This window comes from Myxocyprinus asiaticus, chromosome 32 (genome assembly GCF_019703515.2).
Source record: "Myxocyprinus asiaticus isolate MX2 ecotype Aquarium Trade chromosome 32, UBuf_Myxa_2, whole genome shotgun sequence".
Classification (NCBI taxonomy): Eukaryota; Metazoa; Chordata; class Actinopteri; order Cypriniformes; family Catostomidae; genus Myxocyprinus; species Myxocyprinus asiaticus.
The window spans coordinates 33,955,465-33,975,703 of NC_059375.1; the positions used below are offsets into that span (position 1 = coordinate 33,955,465).

At 36.7% G+C, this 20,239-nt stretch overlaps 2 protein-coding genes across 6 annotated transcripts in view; both read left to right on the forward strand.

The window, feature by feature from the left end:
• LOC127422840 (neurotrypsin-like) overlaps positions 1-9,315 on the forward strand; it is a 61,843-nt gene extending 52,528 nt beyond the window's left edge. The window contains exons 12-14 of the mRNA XM_051666640.1: positions 4,260-4,382; positions 5,259-5,539; positions 6,606-9,315. Of these exons, the coding sequence (XP_051522600.1) occupies positions 4,260-4,382; positions 5,259-5,539; positions 6,606-6,940 (739 nt within the window). The 3' untranslated portion in view covers positions 6,941-9,315. The remainder of the gene's footprint in view (positions 1-4,259; positions 4,383-5,258; positions 5,540-6,605) is intronic.
• Positions 9,316-11,471: 2,156 nt separating this feature from the next.
• ndst2b (N-deacetylase/N-sulfotransferase (heparan glucosaminyl) 2b) overlaps positions 11,472-20,239 on the forward strand; it is a 134,207-nt gene continuing 125,439 nt past the window's right edge. For 2 of the 5 annotated variants that reach the window (XM_051666636.1, XM_051666638.1), the window contains exon 1: positions 11,479-11,678. The gene's annotated coding sequence lies outside the window, so the exon portion shown is untranslated. Of the gene's footprint in view, positions 11,679-20,239 lie in introns of all 5 variants that reach the window. The other 3 variants (XR_007894232.1, XR_007894233.1, XM_051666639.1) reach the window with 3 other exon arrangements.

A 20,239-nucleotide genomic window follows, 5' to 3' on the forward strand; every position in this document is an offset into this window, starting at 1 on the left:
AGCGGGGCAAATACATTTTGTGTAGGAAGAGAGGTAGAGACAGCAGTGGAAAGGCGAGAGGGTGAAAGGGAACGGAGGTTACGGCAAAAGGAAACCAAAGGTGGAGTCTGTTTTAATGTAGATGGGAGGGTCATGTTGAATTGAACAAAGTAGTGATCAGAGACATGTAAAGGAGTAACAAGAATATTTGAGTTGGTACAGTTACGTGTAAAGATGAGGTCCAGCTGGTTGCCCGATCTGTGAGTTGCTGTGGTGTGTAGTTTTTCCAAGTCAAATGAGGCCAGGAGAGTATTCAGTTCAGTGGTCTGGGGGAATTCAAAACTAGTATTGTTACATAGTGAAGAGTGTGGTGAAAAGGTCCAATTGTTATGAATGAGCAAACCTGTTCCCCCACCCCTATGAGTGTCGAGGGGTGTGAGAGAAGGAGAAGTTGTTGGAGAGAGCAGCAGGTGTTGCTGTATCCTCTAGATGTATCCATGTTTCTGTCAGTGCCAGGATGCTGAGGATGGACTGTGTGGCAAAGGCTGGAATGAAGTCAGCTTTGTTCACAGCTGACTGGCAGTTCCAGAGTCCCACAGAGAAAGAGAGTGGAGCAGGTGCTGAGGTGCAAAGTGGCCATAGGTTGTGTGGGTTACATTTGGTCTTGCATCGATATCGTGTAAACAGTCTGTAACAGATAACAGGGATGTGCTTGAAGGCATGTGTTATTCTTGAAGTAGACATGTTAGTATATAGAAGGAAAATAAGAAAAGAGACACAATAACAAGATACTTAAGTGCTATGTTGAGCGGCGCCTTGTCGATGTCCTTGCTCGGTGGACTCGCACAGGTAGACTCGTTGGTCTTTACACAAGTAGGTCTTCACACGAGGAGGGCTTTACACGAGGGCTACCACTTCCGCTGCCGCTTCCGCATCAGCATTCAAATCAAATATATATACGCGAGGATAATGAGCCATTCAATGAAAAAAGCAGGATGCGCCTTAATGCTACTTAGCACAACAAAGCTAGTCACGTGGTCAACAGAAACTAAGGGACGCGCGAGGTGACAAGCGCGACTTCTGTGCACCGCAAATAAATTATGCTGCACTTTAGCTATAAAAAATACCCTAAAACAAGTGAAGCACTGTTTATAGACACTAAAAACCATGATAGTTTTACACACACTGGACAACCAATGCTAAATCTAGCAGTGAATAACCTGGGACAAGTCAAAACAATATAGCACACACACACCGACCTACGTTTAAGCGACGCGAGTTCAAAACAGTAAACAAACAGCACAAGTTCAAGACAGTAAACAAACAGCACAAGTCTAGCAATAAATACCACTCTACAACAAAGTAAAACAATGAAATAAACACACTTACACACAACTGCAGACTCCTGTAGATAGATTGCTTCTCCTTTTTTTGCAAAGGCATTTCATATCAGGGAATTTTAACCCTGTGATTTCCAGGCCTGGAAATTAATAAAATCTTTAAAATTTATGGAATTGTATATAAATAATATAAATTGACCAGTTATGCTGTAAAATATTTCATTGGGTAGAAATTTTATAAAGTGCAATCTCTGAATTAATTTTTTTAAATCATTATCAAATAATCACAAACGACTGGAAAATTCATGGTAATTCATTGGTCAAAAGGTGTGGGAATGCTTTTTATTCCAAGTTAAATTATGCAATTGAATTAAGAGTATTTCAAGCGATATTCCACCCAAAAATGAAAATTGTGTCAGCATGTACTCACCCTCTTGTTGTTCCAAACCTGTATGACTTTCTGTCTTCCCTGGAACACAAAAGGACGTTTAGAAGACTATCCGCAACCTGTTCTTTTCTAAATAACGAAAGTGGACGGAAACCAGGAGTTGTCAAGCTCCAGAAACGACAAAAAAACTTCATAAAAGCATCATAAAAATAGTCCATACAACTCATGTGCTATATTCCAAGTCTTCTGAAGACATATGGTCTTTTTTTTTTTTTTTTTTTTTTTTTTTTTGAGGAACAGACTGAAATTTAAGTTGCTATTCACTGAAAATCTTGCTTGACAGCCATGGTCATGTCTCACTTTCATTTTATGAAAAAGAGCAGCTTGGAGATTCTGCTATAAATTACCCCTTTTGTGTTCCAGACTGAAAGTCATACAGGCTTGAAACGACATGAGGGTGAGTAAATATTTACAGAATTTTCATTTTTGGGTGAACTATGCTTTTAAGGTGTTTATCATTATTTTGATATGATGACATTCCCCATGTTGCCCTTTCTCGACCAAAACGTTCTTCGACAGAAGAAAAATATAACAGTGTATTTTCCTCTACCTCATCCACTGTGTTTGGGTGGTTTACGAGGACATTTTTTTTAGGTTACAAACTGGTAATTACAAGGGTATTATGATATATATATGTGGTTTATGAGGACATTTCTAGTGTCCCCCTAATTCAAATCGCTTAAAAAACATACTAAACGATGTTTTTTGAAAATGTAAAAATGCAGAACATTTTTTGTGAGGGTTAGGTTTAGGGGTAGGGTTAGGGGATAGAATCTATAGTTCGTACAGTACAGGTGCATCTCAATAAATTAGAATGTCGTGGAAAAGTTCATTTATTTCAGTAATTCAACTCAAATTGTGAAACTCGTGTATTAAATAAATTCAATGCACACAGACTGAAGTAGTTTAAGTCTTTGGTTCTTTTAATTGTGATGATTTTGGCTCACATTTAACAAAAACCCACCAATTCACTATCTCAAAAAATTAGAATACATCACAAGACCAATAAAAAAAACATTTTTAGTGAATTGTTGGCCTTCTGGAAAGTATGTTCATTTACTGTATATGTACTCAATACTTGGTAGGGGCTCCTTTTGCTTTAATTACTGCCTCAATTCGGCGTGGCATGGAGGTGATCAGTTTGTGGCACTGCTGAGGTGGTATGGAAGCCCAGGTTTCTTTGACAGTGGCCTTCAGCTCATCTGCATTTTTTGGTCTCTTGTTTCTCATTTTCCTCTTGACATACCTCATAGATTCTCTATGGGGTTCAGGTCTGGTGAGTTTGCTGGCCAGTCAAGCACACCAACACCATGGTCATTTAACCAACTTTTGGTGCTTTTGGCAGTGTGGGCAGGTGCCAAATCCTGCTGGAAAATGAAATCAGCATCTTTCAGCAGAAGGAAGCATGAAGTTCTCCATAATTTCTTGGTAAACGGGTGCAGTGACTTTGGTTTTCAAAAAACACAATGGACCAACACCAGCAGATGACATTACACACCAAATCATCACAGAATGTGGAAACTTAACACTGGACTTCAAGCAACTTGGGCTATGAGCTTCTCCACCCTTCCTCCAGACTCTAGGACCTTGGTTTCTAAATGAAATACAAAACTTGCTCATCTGAAAAGAGGACTTTGGAACACTGGGCAACAATCCAGTTCTTCTTCTCCTTAGCCCAGGTTAAGACGCCTTTGACATTGTCTGTGGTTCAGGAGTGGCTTAACAAGAGGAATACGACAACTGTAGCCAAATTCCTTGACATGTCTGTGTGTGGTGGCTCTTGATGCCTTGACCCCAGCCTCAGTCCATTCCTTGTGAAGTTCACCCAAATTCTTGAATCGATTTTGCTTGACAATCGTAAGGCTGCGGTTCTCTCGGTTGGTTGTGCATCTTTTTCTTCCACACTTTTTCCTGCCACTCAACTTTCTGTTAACGTGCTTGGATACAGCACTCTGTGAACAGCCAGCTTCTTTGGCAATGAATGTTTGTGGCTTACCCTCCTTGTGAAGGGTGTCAGTGATTGTCTTCTGGACAACTGTCAGATCAGCAGTCTTCCCCATGATTGTGTAGCCTAGTGAACCAAACTGAGAGACCATTTTGAAGGCTCAGGAAACCTTTGCAGGTGTTTTGAGTTGATTAGCTGATTGGCATGTCACCATATTCTAATTTTTTGAGATAGTGAATTGGTGGGTTTTTGTTAAATGTGAGCCAAAATCATCACTTTTAAAAGAACCAAAGACTTAAACTACTTCAGTCTGTGTGCATTGAATTTATTTAATACACGAGTTTCACAATTTGAGTTGAATTACTGAAATAAATGAACTTTTCCACGACATTCTAATTTATTGAGATGCACCTGTATATGTCTATGGAGAGTCCTCATAAGGATAGCTGCACCAACATGTGTGTGTGTGTGTGTGTGTGTGTGTGTGTGTGTGTGTGTGTGTGTGTGTGTGTGTGCGTGTGCGCGTGCGCATATGTGTACCCCACAGGGGTGAATGGCCCTGGCAGGCCTCCCTCTGGCTCAGATCTCAGTCTAAAGGGAATCACCCTCTGTGTGGAGCCACCCTCATCAACTCCTGCTGGCTGCTCACTGCAGCTCACTGCTTCAAACGGTAAGAGAGACACCTGCTGGACAACAGTGGTATTAGCTATTGTTTTATCTGTTTATGTCCTCCAGATCAGTGGTTCTTGACTGGTTTTGATTCAAGAATCAGGAACCAGATTTACATTGTACTGTACAATTTAAATTCATAAAGTCTCCAAATACAGTATTAACATTGTTTTTGTTCAAAAGTAAACAAAAATGCCTTTAAAAATTCAACTTTAAAATCAAATTGACATTTATTAATGTTATTAACTGTAGTTATGTTTGGTTTCTAGATGCCTCTTGAATTTTGATCATTTTATGGTCTTGACAGCCAATAATTCACTGCAACAAAAACATATTTTACCATAATACACTTTTCTTTTCTTTTTTCTTCTTTCTTTCTTTCTTTTCTTTTTTTTTAATATTGAGTTTGATTGGGGTCTTTGAGATCAACAATAAAAGATATGAGAAGTGTTTTCTCCTCCCTTTTAAAAATGTATAAACATATTAGTTTTGCTTTCATATATATGAGTAATTATATGGTTGCATTTTATTAATTGCATTTATCAGTTTTGTGACCCACCTGTTTAAGATGTCTTCTGGCACAAATATATTGAAAAACTATTTTGAAAACTATAATTATCCAAGATGTAAACTCCTAATTGTGATCATAAAAGTATTTAGAAATCTCTTTACAAATTTACAAAAGCTGTTCAATATTGTCTGTAATGAGGAAACAAACAAACAAACAAACAAACAAAAAAAACAGTAATATAACATTCAATTAAAATTAAAGTAGCAATAAATATTTGAAATAGCTTTTGTAGTGGAAATCACAGAGCATTACTTCAAATGTGAATGAAAGAATGAACATTTTCACTGTCACGTCTCAATTCTTCAGGTTTGGAATTGATGCTTCACGGTACGTGGTAAAACTTGGGGATTATCACACACGGGAGCAGGATGATTTTGAGCGTGTGCTCTCTCCAGAGCGCATAGAGGTGCACAGGAAGTACCGAACAGAGAGCTGGGAGCATGATGTGGCTCTGATTCGACTGAAGGGCGCCGAGGGGAAGTGTGTGGCCTTTAACCCACATACTAATGCTGCCTGCCTGCCCGCGCCTGGCAGCAAGTGGGGCAAGAGACCTGCGTCTTGTGTCATCACCGGCTGGGGAGTAACTGGTAATGGATGACTATTCTAATATTGGCACAATATGCACTTGTTTAGATGTAGTAGAGGTGGGCAGTTGACAAAAATTGTATGTCAAGGAATGTGTCATTTTATATCACATTAACAGTACATACCATGCTATAGTTATTTTTGCGTATATATATATATATATATATATATATATATATATATATATATATATATATATATATATATATATACATATACACTCACACAGAGCACTTTATTAGGAACACTATGGTCCTAGTAAAGTGCCCGACGTGGTCTTCTGCTGTTGTAGCCCATCTGCCTCAATGTTCGACGTGTTGTGCATTCTGAGATGATATTCTGCGTACTACAGTTGTACAGAGTGGTTATCTGAGTTACTGTAGTCTTTCTGTCAGCTCGAACAAGTCTGGTCATTCTCTGTTGACCTCTCTCATCAACAAGGCGTTTCCGTCCACAGAACCTCCCCTCACTGGATGCTTTTTGTTTTTGGCACCATTCTGAGTAAATTCTAGAGACTTGTGTGTGAAAATTCGAGGAGATCAACAGTTACAGAAATACACAAACCAGCCCATCTGGCACCAACAATCATGCCACGGTCCAAATCACTGAGATCACATTTTTTCCCCATTCTGATGGTTGATGTGAACATTAATTGAAGCTCCTGACCCGTATCTGCATGATTTTATGCATTGTGCTGCTGCCATGATTGGCTGATAAGATAATCGCATGAATAATTTATTAGGTGTTTAGAGGAGCTTATTAGCTGTTCCTAATAAAGTGCACAACAAGTGTATATCGATTATAAAGACGTGAAAGCACAGAGTTTATAAGTTGTAAACAGATGTGGCTTTTGTCGCGTTTTGGCTTGAGAAACATTAACAGAATATAAACAAAGCTACATATATATATATAAATATATTACAGATCAAAGATGAAAATATTCTTCATCTAATAAACCTCATCTAATCACAGCATTTGTGGTCTGTGTTGATGCGACGCTTAGTTACAATTTGGGAGCGGTGCATGTCAGAACTCAAAACATTATCTTTGTCACTCTCTTTTTTTCAGACTCTGAGCAACCGAGCACTCTTCTCCAGGCTTGGGTTCCTCTTCTGCCCTCATGGCAGTGTAAGAAGCGTTACGGCGAGCGTTTCACTAGCCACGACATGCTGTGTGCTGGCAGCATGACCTCTGACCTCCGAAAGCATGCTGACAGCTGCCAGGGTGACAGCGGAGGTCCGCTAGTGTGTCAGGGCGAAGCAGGGCGCTGGGTGCTCACAGGAGTCATTTCCTGGGGCCACGGCTGTGGTGATCCCTCTTACCCGGGTGTATATTCACGGGTCAGCCGTTACCTTCCCTGGATCGAACAGGTGACACATAGCACCGCCCCTCTCCAACACTGAACCACCTCACACTCACTAAAACCAATCGCCTGTCACACTTCTGAAAAACAGGACTCTACAAAAGGAGACACAAGAGCATGAGAGTGCTTTATGCTTTGAACACCCTGCTCTCTGCAATAGTCCTGGATCTTAACTGCTCTGTATTTTAACTGTACAATTCACTTTTATGTAGTCTTTAGCATTTAGAGATTAGAGCCTTTCCTTAATCTCTGGGTATAAAAGCAAAGTACAATGATTCTGTGAAGGATTTCATTCTTTTAGGACTTTGTAAGAATGAACATTGTGACTTTACAGGAAAAGACGGTGTGTGATTCTATTGTGCATTTAAAATGTTTGTAGTGCTGTCCAGAGGCTGCAGTGCATGTTAATGTATGTATTGTATTCAAAAGCAATTGCAGCTACCCAGGCCTTCTGCATGGTAGCATAAGCTCTGCAAAGGCAGGTTTATTTCTTATTATGTTGATTCCTCTAGGGTTCAACTACTCAAAGGCTTGAACTTGACTTCAAAACTTTTTCAGTGTTGTGGATTAGACAAGTAGAGTCGAAGTCCACATAAATCATGTAGGCTTTTTTTTTATATAGCTGACAGTTAAAGTGATCTTTAAAGCCACGAGTCTTCTATAAATGTGTCATATGTTCAATGCTATAATGCTGTTACAGTTTTGTTTTTTAGGTTGATAATATTTAGCTCTTCAAATTGACATTCAATCATATGGTTCATATCAAAACTGATACATTAACATAAAAAGTTCTTGAAAATAAATGTCTCAGAATATGTTGTTTTGTTTCGTCTCGGTCTTATTAGAAGTTTTAGGGCTTAGATGGCATTTTAGAATCATAATAGCAAATAGCCTAATGTGACTTATCTCTGATGGTCTGTTTTATTCAGTTTGTAATGGTGATTTATTACAATGTGTCATTGTGTAAATATTTAATGGCAATTTGTGATGGTTCCGTCCATCGAACAGGTGAAATCAAGAGGCCTTCTTTGAAATTCTAATTGCTAATGTGTCGGAACGAAGACAAGGTTTGAACAATGATTGCATTTTTGTTGACTGTTTGTGTTATGACATTTATTTTGTTGCATCTCTAACTGTTCCTGTACATTGTTCTATGAACTGTGTGTTTTCATCCAGTGGGTGGCGATATTGTGTTTTTTTACTCTATCTGTTTTGTGCTGTGCTTAGAAAACATTCTTCAGTCCCATCTCTGTTTCTCATTTTAATCTCTATATTCACTGTTTCTTCCCAAATTCCACTGGAACTATGGAACATAATTTCAATGATACATTCATGCACAGAATGATTCTTTTTTTTTTTTTGTCACTTGGAGAGAAAAATTTAAGTAACATGGGCTCTTTAAATTGTAAGCTTATTCAGTTATTGGTGATTAAGATTAAGGTTCATGGATCAAAATGTATAAATTCTGCATTAAGAGTTCCAAATTCATAAAAATTCATAAGGCCAGTATTTATTGTATTTGACTTCTTATTTGCGATTAATTCCATTTGTGCAAAATATTACTGCTAGGAAAAAGCAATATGACACAATTTAACCCAGATGTGAGGATGACAAAGTCTTTTGTCTTGTCAGGTATATTTCTTTGGCTAATATTTTTGTATGGATATGAATGTCCATTTTTATGTACATAATATCACAAAGTATATCTGTGGATTTTAACAACAAATATCTGCAGAATCACTCCTTAAACACAGGCACAATTTGCTGCAATATCTTAAATGACGTTTGAAAGCCAGCTCTTAATATTAAAAGCAACATTCAGCCTGCTTTATTATTAATTCAAATTGTTGTACAAATTCTTTTAATAATTTGATATTGCCCGCTAAATTAGTTACCAGGCATATATTGTTCATGTATTGTTGAGCCATGCCTTCCATTCCATTGCTATAAAATCCAGTAAGCCTATGCATTCCATAATGGATGTTGAAGAAACAGGAATGGTTTGGTTTAGATCTCAAAGCACATCTTCTCTTTTGCTTCAGTTGGTCTAGTAGGTACAATTCTGGAGATGTATTAAATGGAAACTGTACTGTATAGAATGGTCCTCCTCTCTGAAGACTAATTTCTCTCTATGTTTTTGGATGATGCCTGTTTAGATCTTCAAAAGCCATTCTTCTAAGTAAACTACACTTGCCTCCAAGAACACTGTTTAAAGTGGCCAATCATTGCATCAGAGCCTTTGGACTCTTCATCAAGGGCCACAAGGGGCCGAGTCGGGAGGGGTGGATGTCTGTTGTTTGTCATGCAAACATCTGTTTGTATGTTTATGATGTTCTCAATCATTACTAAGTCTTTGATTTCCTGTAAAAATGCTTTGAATATTTTCATGTGTGACAAGTGCCAAAATAAAGTGACCTCTTCTTGTGACATTGGTGATTGTGTTGTTTTTCAGTGTTTTATTGTAATTTAAAAAATAAATATGCAATTGATTGTCATTATAATTTAAATAAGGCCTATTCTACCATTGCAAGAGAAGTGTTCAATTGACTCCATTTGGTTCTCTTTTGATGTTGCAAAGACAACATTTAAAAATAACTTATTATGGCACAAATATAAGTAGGCTAAATCATATTAAGCTAAATGATATTTTCCTAATATAATATCTGTCTGATATTACCAAAACATACTTACAATTTCACTTAACCATAGTTAAGATAACCATAGGCAACCATAGTTTCTGCTTAAACACTACCATAGATACTGTTACTGCAAAACCTTAATAAATCAGTGGGGGTCCTCCTACAAAACATGCTTTAAAAAAAGTTAGAGTAGTTTTGTTTCATTTCTATTTGTGATGACTGTGGTGGCTAATACTACTGTAAGTGACAACAGTTTTATTGTAGTGACAATTACTGTAGTAACAATGGAATTTTGGTGGAAACAATGGTTACCATGGTTTATTTTTGCAAAGGCAGTACTGTTTTCACTTTTATCTGTGTTTATTGTATTTGCAGTTATGGACTTGATTTAGATCTGAGTAATTCAGAATCAGAATCAGAATGGGCTTTATTGCCAAGTATGCTTACACATACAAGGAATTTGTCTTGGTGACAGGAGCTTCCAGTACACAACAATACAAAAACAGCAACAAGACTTTTAAAAAATAATTATAATTGAATATATATATATATATACATACACACACACATATATATATATATATATATATATATATATATATATATATATATATATATATATATATATATATATATATATATATATATATATATATATATATACATACATATACACACACACACACACACACACACATACACATACACACATAGATATACACGTATATACACATATATGAATATATATACATAAATACACACACATACACATGCACACATACATATACATATGCACACATACATATACACATATATACACATATACACATATATGAATATATATACATACATACACACACACATACATAGTGCAAATTGTGTACATTTGTGCAAAATGTAACTGTTTTTCATCATCATAATATACTGCATAGTTGTCATATGTAGGTTACAACAGGGCTAAAGAGCCCCCAGGGTAAAAGGATCTTTAGATTAAATTTTCTCCCAAAACACAAAATAGCAACAAAGAGCACCACAGCAGTTTTCAAACCATGTTTGTCATTATCCACTGAATAATTTTCCTGACCCATCAGGTTATTGTGTGCAATTACAAAAGGTTGAAAAGGTCGTTTGATCTAATATTTTAATATATATTTTTTAAATGCTGCAGATTTAAATGAGAATAAGTCAATGAGAATCTCTGAAATTATTATTATTATATGTATATTGCTAGACAAAAGACTTGTTTATGTTTGAATTTAGTTCAATGTGATTAAATCAATAGTTTTTTTTAATGACTGTTAAACTGCGAAAGAATAGTAGACCTATTTGTAGTAAAATAATATTAATAATAATAATAATAACATATTATTACAGTACTGCAACAAATTGTTTTACATAAGTTATAAATTAGACCAGTAGGACTTTACAATAAGTTTCCATTTGTTAACATTAGTTATCTATATTAGTTAATATGAATTGACAATAAACAATACTTTTACAGCATTTATTAATCTTCGTTAATGTTAATCCCTGCATATACTGATACATTTTTTAAAATCCAATGTTGTGTTTGTTAACATTAGTTAATGCACTATAAACTAACATGAACTAATAATATTTTTATTAACTAACATTATCAAAGAATAATAGATGCTGTAAACAATATAGCCTATTGTTGATTGTTTGTTCATGATACCTAATGCGTTAACTAATGTTAACCAATTGCACTTTATTGTAAAACTGTTACCGTTAGACCTAATGTTGCTCAAGAACATCTTGCTATGTCGAAATATTTGCATATGAAAAAATGTTGCCCTTTCACTACTGCCGCTAGCTATATCTACTGTATCACTTTTTCATTTGTATTCAGTAGGTAATATGGGGGGTACTGTATAGTGCATGGATGGAGGAGCTCAGAACTTCAGGCTGTTTTTAAAGAACCCTCTCCGCGCGCCCACTCGGTCGGAGCGCGCGCCTATCAGCTGTTCTCGCGCATTCGCTAGTGGCCGGCTGATGAAGATGGCGGAGCAGCGCGAGCGGTGCAGGATGCGCTCACGCGACATCAGCTTTTAACTTCTTTCTGTGACGTCCAAATGATTCGGATTCGCTCGACCATTCTGAAAGTGGACATTTGAAAAAGTAAGGAGATACGCTATTAGTGTTGTGAAGTGAGGGTCTGTTTGCTTTTTCTGGAAACACTCGCGCACCCACTGGTTGGCTCTGACTTCAGTTGCAATGTGGCAGTCCGATAGATGCAGGAACATCTCGCCTACTTGCCTTAAGCAATGCATGGAGATTAGTGAGTTGCGTGACAGGTTTGATGGATTGGCTTAGGTCATAGTGTTATAATTAGTAAATGCACAAATTAGTTCTATTGTTAACGCAAAGTTTTTATGTTTACAGTTTTCGCGAGACCATCACATTCTGTACAAATGGGTAGGTGGAAAGACCTGTCAAAATGTTTAAATGTCTTAGGGCTTTGGTGTTTCATTTTCAGATTGTGACAAGCTTTTCTAACTCGATACTAGAAACGAAGGGGTAACACTTTACAATAAGGTTCTATTAGTTAACATTAGTTAATACATTAGGTATCATGAACTAACAATAAACAGTGCTTTTTAAACAGTCTTGGTCAATATACAAATATACTAATGTTCGTTTAGTTCATAATGCATTAACTAATGTTAACTTATACAACTTTTAACGTATACACTTTGTTAGTATAGGTAGGAATTACCAAGATTATTAAACACTTTTTTTTTTTTTTTAATACATGTTAACTATTGTGTTAACTAATGTAAACATATATTGAAGGTCAGTATGCAGTGATTTAATGGGGTTGTTTATGATATAAAGGAACTCATGAGTTGCATTTGAACCCCATGTATTTTAGAGCACAAACAGACCTGTTTTTGTGCTTCAACATGTCTTAAACAGCCTGTAATTGTTTTGCTGTTGTCATTTGTCAACATGCGGTTTATGACTGTCTACCAAGGTGTGTAGGAAGTATTTGATGTTTTTATTTTGTCTGGGCTATGCACATCAAAAGTGTGTTGGAAGAGAACAGCCAATAAGAAGATATGCAGATGAAATTGGTGTTTTGTGTATGTTGGCATTCTGACATACTGTATGAATTTGTTTGCTTATGAAATTTCTTCAATGAAGGGGGTCAAATGGACTTTATGTTTAGGAAATGATTTCAAAGGTTTTCAAAGGTTTTTATCCCTTTGAAGGTGTAAAGGGATAGTTCACCCAAAAATGAAAATTCCCTCATTATTTACTTACCCTCATACCATCCTAGATATGTATGACTTGCTTTCTTCTGTAGAGCACAAAGAAGACTTTTAGAATAATTTTCAGCTCTGTAGGTCCATATAATTCAAGTGAATAGGTGCCAAAAATTTGAAGCTCCAAAAAGCACATAAAGGCAGCATAAAATAATCCACACGACTCCAGTGGTTTAATCCATGTCTTCAGAAGCGATATGATAGGTGTGGGTGAGAAACAGCTAAATATTTAAGTCCTTTTTTAATACAGATTTCTTACATTCTCCTCCCTGCCCAATAGGTGCTGATATGCACAGAGAATGTGAATCACCAAAAACAAAAGAAGAATTTGAAAGTGAAAGTGAAGATTGATAGTAAAAAAAGACTCTTATATTGATCTGTTTCTAACCCACACCTATCCTGTCGCTTCTGAAGACACCATTTTAACCACTGGAGTCTTATGGATTACTTTTATGGTGCCTTAATAACTTTTTCGAGCTTCAGAATTTTGGTCACCATTCACTTGCATTGTGGGGACCTGCAGAGCTGAGATATTCTTCTAAAAATCTTTGTTTGTGTTCAGCAGAAGAAAGAAAGTAATTTTTATATTAATAAATGAGGGTGAGTAAATGATGAGAGAATTTTCATTTTTGCGTGAACTATCACTTTAAGGTTCACAGGCTGTGCTTCTTGGTAGATTCATTTGTGATTTTGCTTCATAACTTATGAGACTGCGCTGAATAAAATTACATCTCATTTTATTATTATGTGCTATTGATAAGATGTCAGTGGCTCCATGTTAATAAGGAACGTGGGTGACTCGTGAGTGGAAAAACACAAAAGACTGTATTGAAGTTTTGAAAGAAATTACTACTGTTGCAGTCGGAGTGATGGCACATTTGTAATGAAATTGGAAAAGTAGTTTTTCCCGAGACATTTTAGCTTCGGATCAGTAATTACTTTAGGCAGCTATTGAAGTCAGAGAAGAGAGAAATAAAAGAGCTTCCGCTTCCTTTGAAATGAACCTATTAATGCCTCTCATTCGACTGAAAAATCCAATGAGTGCTGGTCAGAGAGCTGAAGATGAATACTAGTCACTGGCTCATTGATGTCCACGATGAGTCACATATAATTAAACATTGTTGCCTGTGGGCATCATTCTCCAGGCTGTAATTTGCTTCATCAAGAGCTTAATCAGTGCTCAATAAAAGTGGAGCCAAACGTGTATACGTGCTTCCTGCTTAAATAGGCATATCTTGTCTGCACTGGACAGCCACCATCTTCAAACTGTCACATGCATGATGCATATTAAACACCGCCACACACACACCCTATTTTAAATTAGTTGATTACCATTTTTGTGATGCAATGCCTTGCCCAATTACAGTAATACTGGTTTGGGTGCTGGTCTTGACACCTGATGTCATCAGCAGCTTACTTGTGTCCAATTGACATCAAGTGGGTTGAGCTGATTTTTCTGTACTAGATTGGAAAAGGTGGGTCAACAATGTTGATCTTTTGTTTGTTAATGAAGCATAACTTGCTCACATATGTGAAAGGTAATCCTTAGTTGCGCGAGCTTAGCCTACAGTTTATGAAGGCTTTGTTTGGAATGAAAAACGAACGTATTAGGATAGACCTTTTTCACACTTTGGGTTTTGGAACGTGGAAGTAAACGTTTGAAGTGTAAACTTCGACAGCAGTGAATGGGAGACCACAGCAAATATTATTTTCACTTACCCATTTGCTCCAAGAACAAAAGAAAAAATCCACTATTACATTTGAATGACTTTCCAGAAGAAGAAAAAAATAGAGAGCGGTGGATTAAGACAAATTTACTGTCACTCTCTCAGCAGCTGTAATCGAAACCCCCTCGCAGCTGTGGCAATTAATTTTTTTAAACTAATTCAATGGTAATACTACACAAAGCATAATGTTATAAACTTAAACTCAATATTTAAAAAATTATCATATAAAAACGTTTGCTAGGTTTACGCTGCTAAATAAGGCGGAAACGCGTCATCACAGTCTGTGAAAAAGGTCTATACTGAATACTGCAAAATATATATATAGTTATACTGCCTACTATTTTTAAGAAATAGTTGACTAATTGAAACAATTGGCAGTGTTTCATGACAAACGTTTCAACCTCATGTTGCATGTTAGTGGCGTGCATTAAAATTAAAATGGTTATTTTGTGTTTTAATAAAATTTTGGGTAAAAATGACTTTTTTATATTCTTCATTTGTCACACGAGAACATGAAGGTCAGGTTGAGAGAATTGCATAACAGAATTCAGTACCCAGTGCAGTATGCTATGTTGTATACTGCACATTTTGACAAATGTAGTATATAGATTTTAATTATTACTTGCACACACCAAACAAATGAAGATGAAGCAGATTTTTGAGAAAATTAGATTATCAAAACACCTCAGGTCATCTGGGTCATCTGGTATTCTATGCATACAGAAAATTTGCAGACTTTACACCAGCGGTCGGCAACCTTTTTGATATATGTGCCAAACAAGTCCACTTATGAAAATGCTTCTGTTTTGCAATTTGCCTGTTCTTTTTTCATTGCAAATTATATTATGAGCTTAACAGTTTGAGTGAAAAGTTTAATTGTATAATTAACATTAATTCCAGAGTTTCTTCCTAATTTGGTGTGTCCTTCTTCAGCTTTAATGAAAGCATGCACTCAAGCTGTTGTTTGAAAGTCACCAAGGGTAGATTTTTGCCCATAATCCCGATTTTGTGTTGCATGTAAACACATTTACCGGCGTTCTTAATGGCTTATCCAATGTACGCGTGTTGTGTTGTGTGCATGACTGTTTATGTAACTCGATTATTTAAAATATTATGCGGTTTTCTTAATGTTTCATGATTTTTGGGAGTTATAGGCGTATTGCTTTGCATGTAAACGGGCTCATGTGGTTTAAGAAGAGGGAATGCTTGGATGTACATCTTAAATACTGAGATGCAAAAAGGAAAAAAAGGGATAAATGAAACAAGAAAATATAGGCTGTCATCCGCTCTATGCAATCAACACAAATGGACGTGTTTACTTGCACAGCTCACCGAAAGTTAAATTAAGCGCTGTGCTTTGATATCAGTGGCTCAAGAAGTGCAAATGATTTGAACCTGCAATAACGTCCAGTATTAGTATGTAAGAACAGTATGTTAATATGCTGTTCCGAACATAGCCATAGTCTGTTTTTATGATTTCTTTCTGGAGTTTGAAGCAGACTGATCTCACTGTGAATTAGGGCTGCAACTAACGATTATTTTGATAATCGACTTATCTAACGATTATTAGAACGATTATTCGACTATTCGGGCGATTATTGCAACGATTAATCATTAGCTCTAAACCGACTAGTCAGCTTGTGCCCCGACTTAAAAGGTTGTAGTAAACGTGCTTGCTAACAATAAAGAGGACAAAATCATCTTTTAAAAATACCTCTAAATGACATTCACTGAATTAAAGGGAAAAAATACTTTTTGTTATGTTTAATTCAGTAAAAATTTCACTACAAAGAAATCCTATTGTTATCAAGTGTATTTGTCTTTTTTTCCATTTAAAATTGTCTAAAAATCCTTAAAACAAGATATATTTACTTGAGAAGTAACATATAAGATATTTATACTTGCTTTAAGAGAATGTATCTTAAATATAAGTGTATTTTGTATATAAGTGTATTTTTTCACTTGGTAATACTTCTGCGAGTGCAGTAAAGACAAAATACACTTATATTCAAGATCTATTCTCTAAAAGCAAGTCTAAATATATGATATGCTGCTTCTCAGGTGAATGCATCTTTTTTGTAGTTTTAGATATTTATATTGGAAAACAAGCCAAAACAAAAACAAATAAAAAACGTATATTGTTGCAGTGTATAATGGGGCGAAGACTACCTCTCTCACCTTTTTGTTCACTTCAATCCATCTTTAACTCACAAAAAAACAAACTCTCTCTTATTACTAAAGCTGCGTTTTGCCAATTTTCTTCACAATAAGAAATGCACAGTGACATATATTATGATTCAATAAGTTGCCATCGCGTTATAATCTAGCTGCATTAAGCGCGCGCACTCGAGGGATGAGCGTCACCATGACAGAGTGTACCTCAGCCGGCTGCAGTTTCAATCTCTCCCCCTTAGATCAGGACACTTCGCGCAACTCATAGAAGAGGCGCTGACTGCACAGAGAAACTGCCAGTTTCCTTATTATTTTAACTTTAATAAAGCTGTAATGCATTAAATAGAACTGCATTAAAGATGTAATGCCGGGGTGTTTCCTTTAAAGACGATCGACACCTGTGTTTTGCTTAAGCTGAGTGTCAGCTCCTGCTCTGCCTATTCCACAACAAGAGTGCTTCTGTGTTTACTTATTTTGTATTTTTGCATTATAATTCCCTCATACTTTGCGATCTACATTACCTGAAGCTATTTGGAAAGTTTAGAGTGTGTCTGGACTGTGAGATGTGTTTTCTTCCTCTCCTCAGTCAGGCGCGAACTGCAGTGCTGTTCTTGTGTGCAATCATTAGAGTTTCATATGATCTTATGTTACGTTAAGATCAAATGACTATTCGACAACGAAAATTTTTGTTGACAATTTTTTATTGTCGACGTTGTCGATAACATCGACTAATCATTTCAGCCCTACTGTGAATTCAACAACAGTACAGTAGGTCATTCTGCTGCTGAAATCGGTTTGTGCTTACCGAAATTCGGACTACTGCTCCCAGTGGCTGAAGCTGGAAGTGTTGTTGAACGTGTGGGCATGTGCAATCTCCAGTTTCGAAATGTCTACGGAGTGGCGCCAAAAGTGAATTGAATTTTAGTTGTAAATGATGTAATACAGTCAACAGTAGTACATATTTTATAAACCCTGCATCCTAACTCAAAACCCAACCCTAAACCTAACCGTCATTGGAGTAAAATGCAACCTCCAAGACATGGGTTCTGGAAACCAGGAGGTAATTGAGTTCACATTAACATGGTACCAGAACCCATGTGCCGGAGGTTGCTCGCACAATGTGCTACAAGTAGCACCAGGTGAGCACATTTAAATTGATGCAAAAATGTATGATGGAGGATGGCATTTTTCAGTAATTCAGAAAATTGGGGTTGATTTCAGGGTACCTGAACATTCAGATACAACATGTCGATTTTCCATGTGATTCTGTTGTTTCAAAAATACACCTTTCCATGGTTAGTGGCTGATGTTAACATAATCTGTCAAATCTGTTTTCAATTCTTGTTTGACTTTTAATGTTAAATGTGTGGCAAAGGTATTGTGAACATGAAAATATCCTATAATGAAGAAAATCGAATAACAAAGTCAACAAAATGAAGGTCTTCCTTGCCTTGGCTTGTTTAATTCAAATGCAAGAGTGTAGCACACATTTTCTGGTAATAGTTTTAGTGCTCTATTGTCATTTAAATTGTTCCATAGTTTAAGCTTCAGGCAATGCTTTTTCAAGTAATTACTGTTTTAGAGGTTATTTTATAAGGGGTTGGCTTGGTGGCGTTCTGTTTGTGGTGTGCAATGCTGCGATGTATGGTGCAGTCCAAACCAATTTCAATAAAACCTTCTCTTCTCTGTTCCCAAATACCGAGTTACTGTATGAGTCACTAAATTCTCAGAGCACTCTTTGCACTCACTGAATTTATATAGGCTAGCTATAAGACGTTTTTTTTTTTTATTGTAGACATAGGTTCTGTTTCTCTATTTCTTTATGGCCTCAATAGAAATAGCTAGTACTATTGAGATTAAATCTGTATCATGGGACCAGTTATCATTAAGGTTACTACAACAAGCTAACTGGACCAGACTAACCAGTCAAATCTTGAAAAAAATAAGAAATAGAGTACAAAATAATAAAATAAATATATATATTTTAATTTTTTAAGTAGAAAAGTAAAAGAAAGCTGTTAAATAATATACACTTACTCAAATAGATCTGAACTTTTTTTTTCCCTTTTAGCTTTTTATTTAAAGGTGCAATATGTAACAATTTTCATGTAATATTCGCCTTTTTTTTTTTGCCAATGTGTGAACGGCTTGTAACGCAACTTAAAAAATGAGCCCTTCCCGGACTTCCTAGGTTGCCTATTAAAGCCTGTAGACTGATTTTCATGCGAAGGGAGCGGGTCGCTTTTACCGGGAAAATCCAAAGGATGTGACATTTATGCGCGCTTCCGAGAGCCTTGCCTCAGTGCTTTTCTTCCGCTATTTAATAGCGACAACTGTCTGCAACACTAGGTAATGTTATCTTAGAGATGGAATCCAGCAAATGTCCGGCTCCCAGCACAACACTGACTCCTACACAAACTCCGAGTAAGCCAAAAAAAAAAAAAAAAAACATTTATCTACTGAATCCCGTCTGGCTAAGCAGGAACGTGATCGTGGTTGAGCGAAAACTAGAGTGAACATCGGCAGGGCATTTGATTCCTGGAGGGACCTTCATTCGGTTTTGGGGATCAAAACCGACCCTGAATTGGCGTTTTTCTTATTGGACAGGTAAGCTTACATAACTGCAAAGCATGTGAAATATAGTGCCATAAGGATTGATCTGTGTCATTTTAGCTAACTTGATCTTGCCTGCTAACGCTGACGAATTGCAAGCTACCTTGCTTCGTAACTTTCAAATAATTTAAACGATCTTCTCGATCTTAACGAAGTTAGGTGTACAGGATACATTTAAGCAAATACGCTGGTTTCTTATTCGTAGTACAATATATGACATACAAAACATACAATAGTTCAACATAACTGCAGTGCAACAGTAAACTGTCTGGTATAGTTCGGTAGTGTGTAGCTGTATGTGTGTATCAGTATGCTATGTTAGTTTTAGTTTAGTCTCAAATTTTGTAGTAAAACAATCATAACTGTAATTTTAATTATGCTACCTCATCTGTCAGCATGATGCCAGTGAATCACGTTCAGCCTCTTTGTACGTTACGTCATTGTTTTGGTCGATGCTCGCTCGCGTCCCTATGGAGTGTGTGTATGAGCGTGAGCACGAGCAACAGGTAGCTGGCTGCAGTTCACTTAATGGCCACAGGTGTCATTAATAACAAGGGTTTCTGAATCTTACATACTGCACCTTTAATGGTGTTTTATTAACAAATTTTGGGAGGAGCAAGTTCATTTGATCCAACCAATCACACAGCCAGAGTAAGAGTATATAAACAAGCGCAACGCGCCGTACAAGCACCGTAACTGTGGCATCTTTGGGGCCATGCAACAACTCCTTCTACACCGCAAACAGCGCATGCACTGTACAGCTGTGCGGCGTCTTTCGGACTGTTCGACTGAACCTCCCACTACACCATAAACTGTGCGGTGTGCTATCCAAGCGCCGCAACTGTGGCGTCTTTCGGCCATGCGACAAACTCCCACTACACCGCAAACAGCACAAATGTGC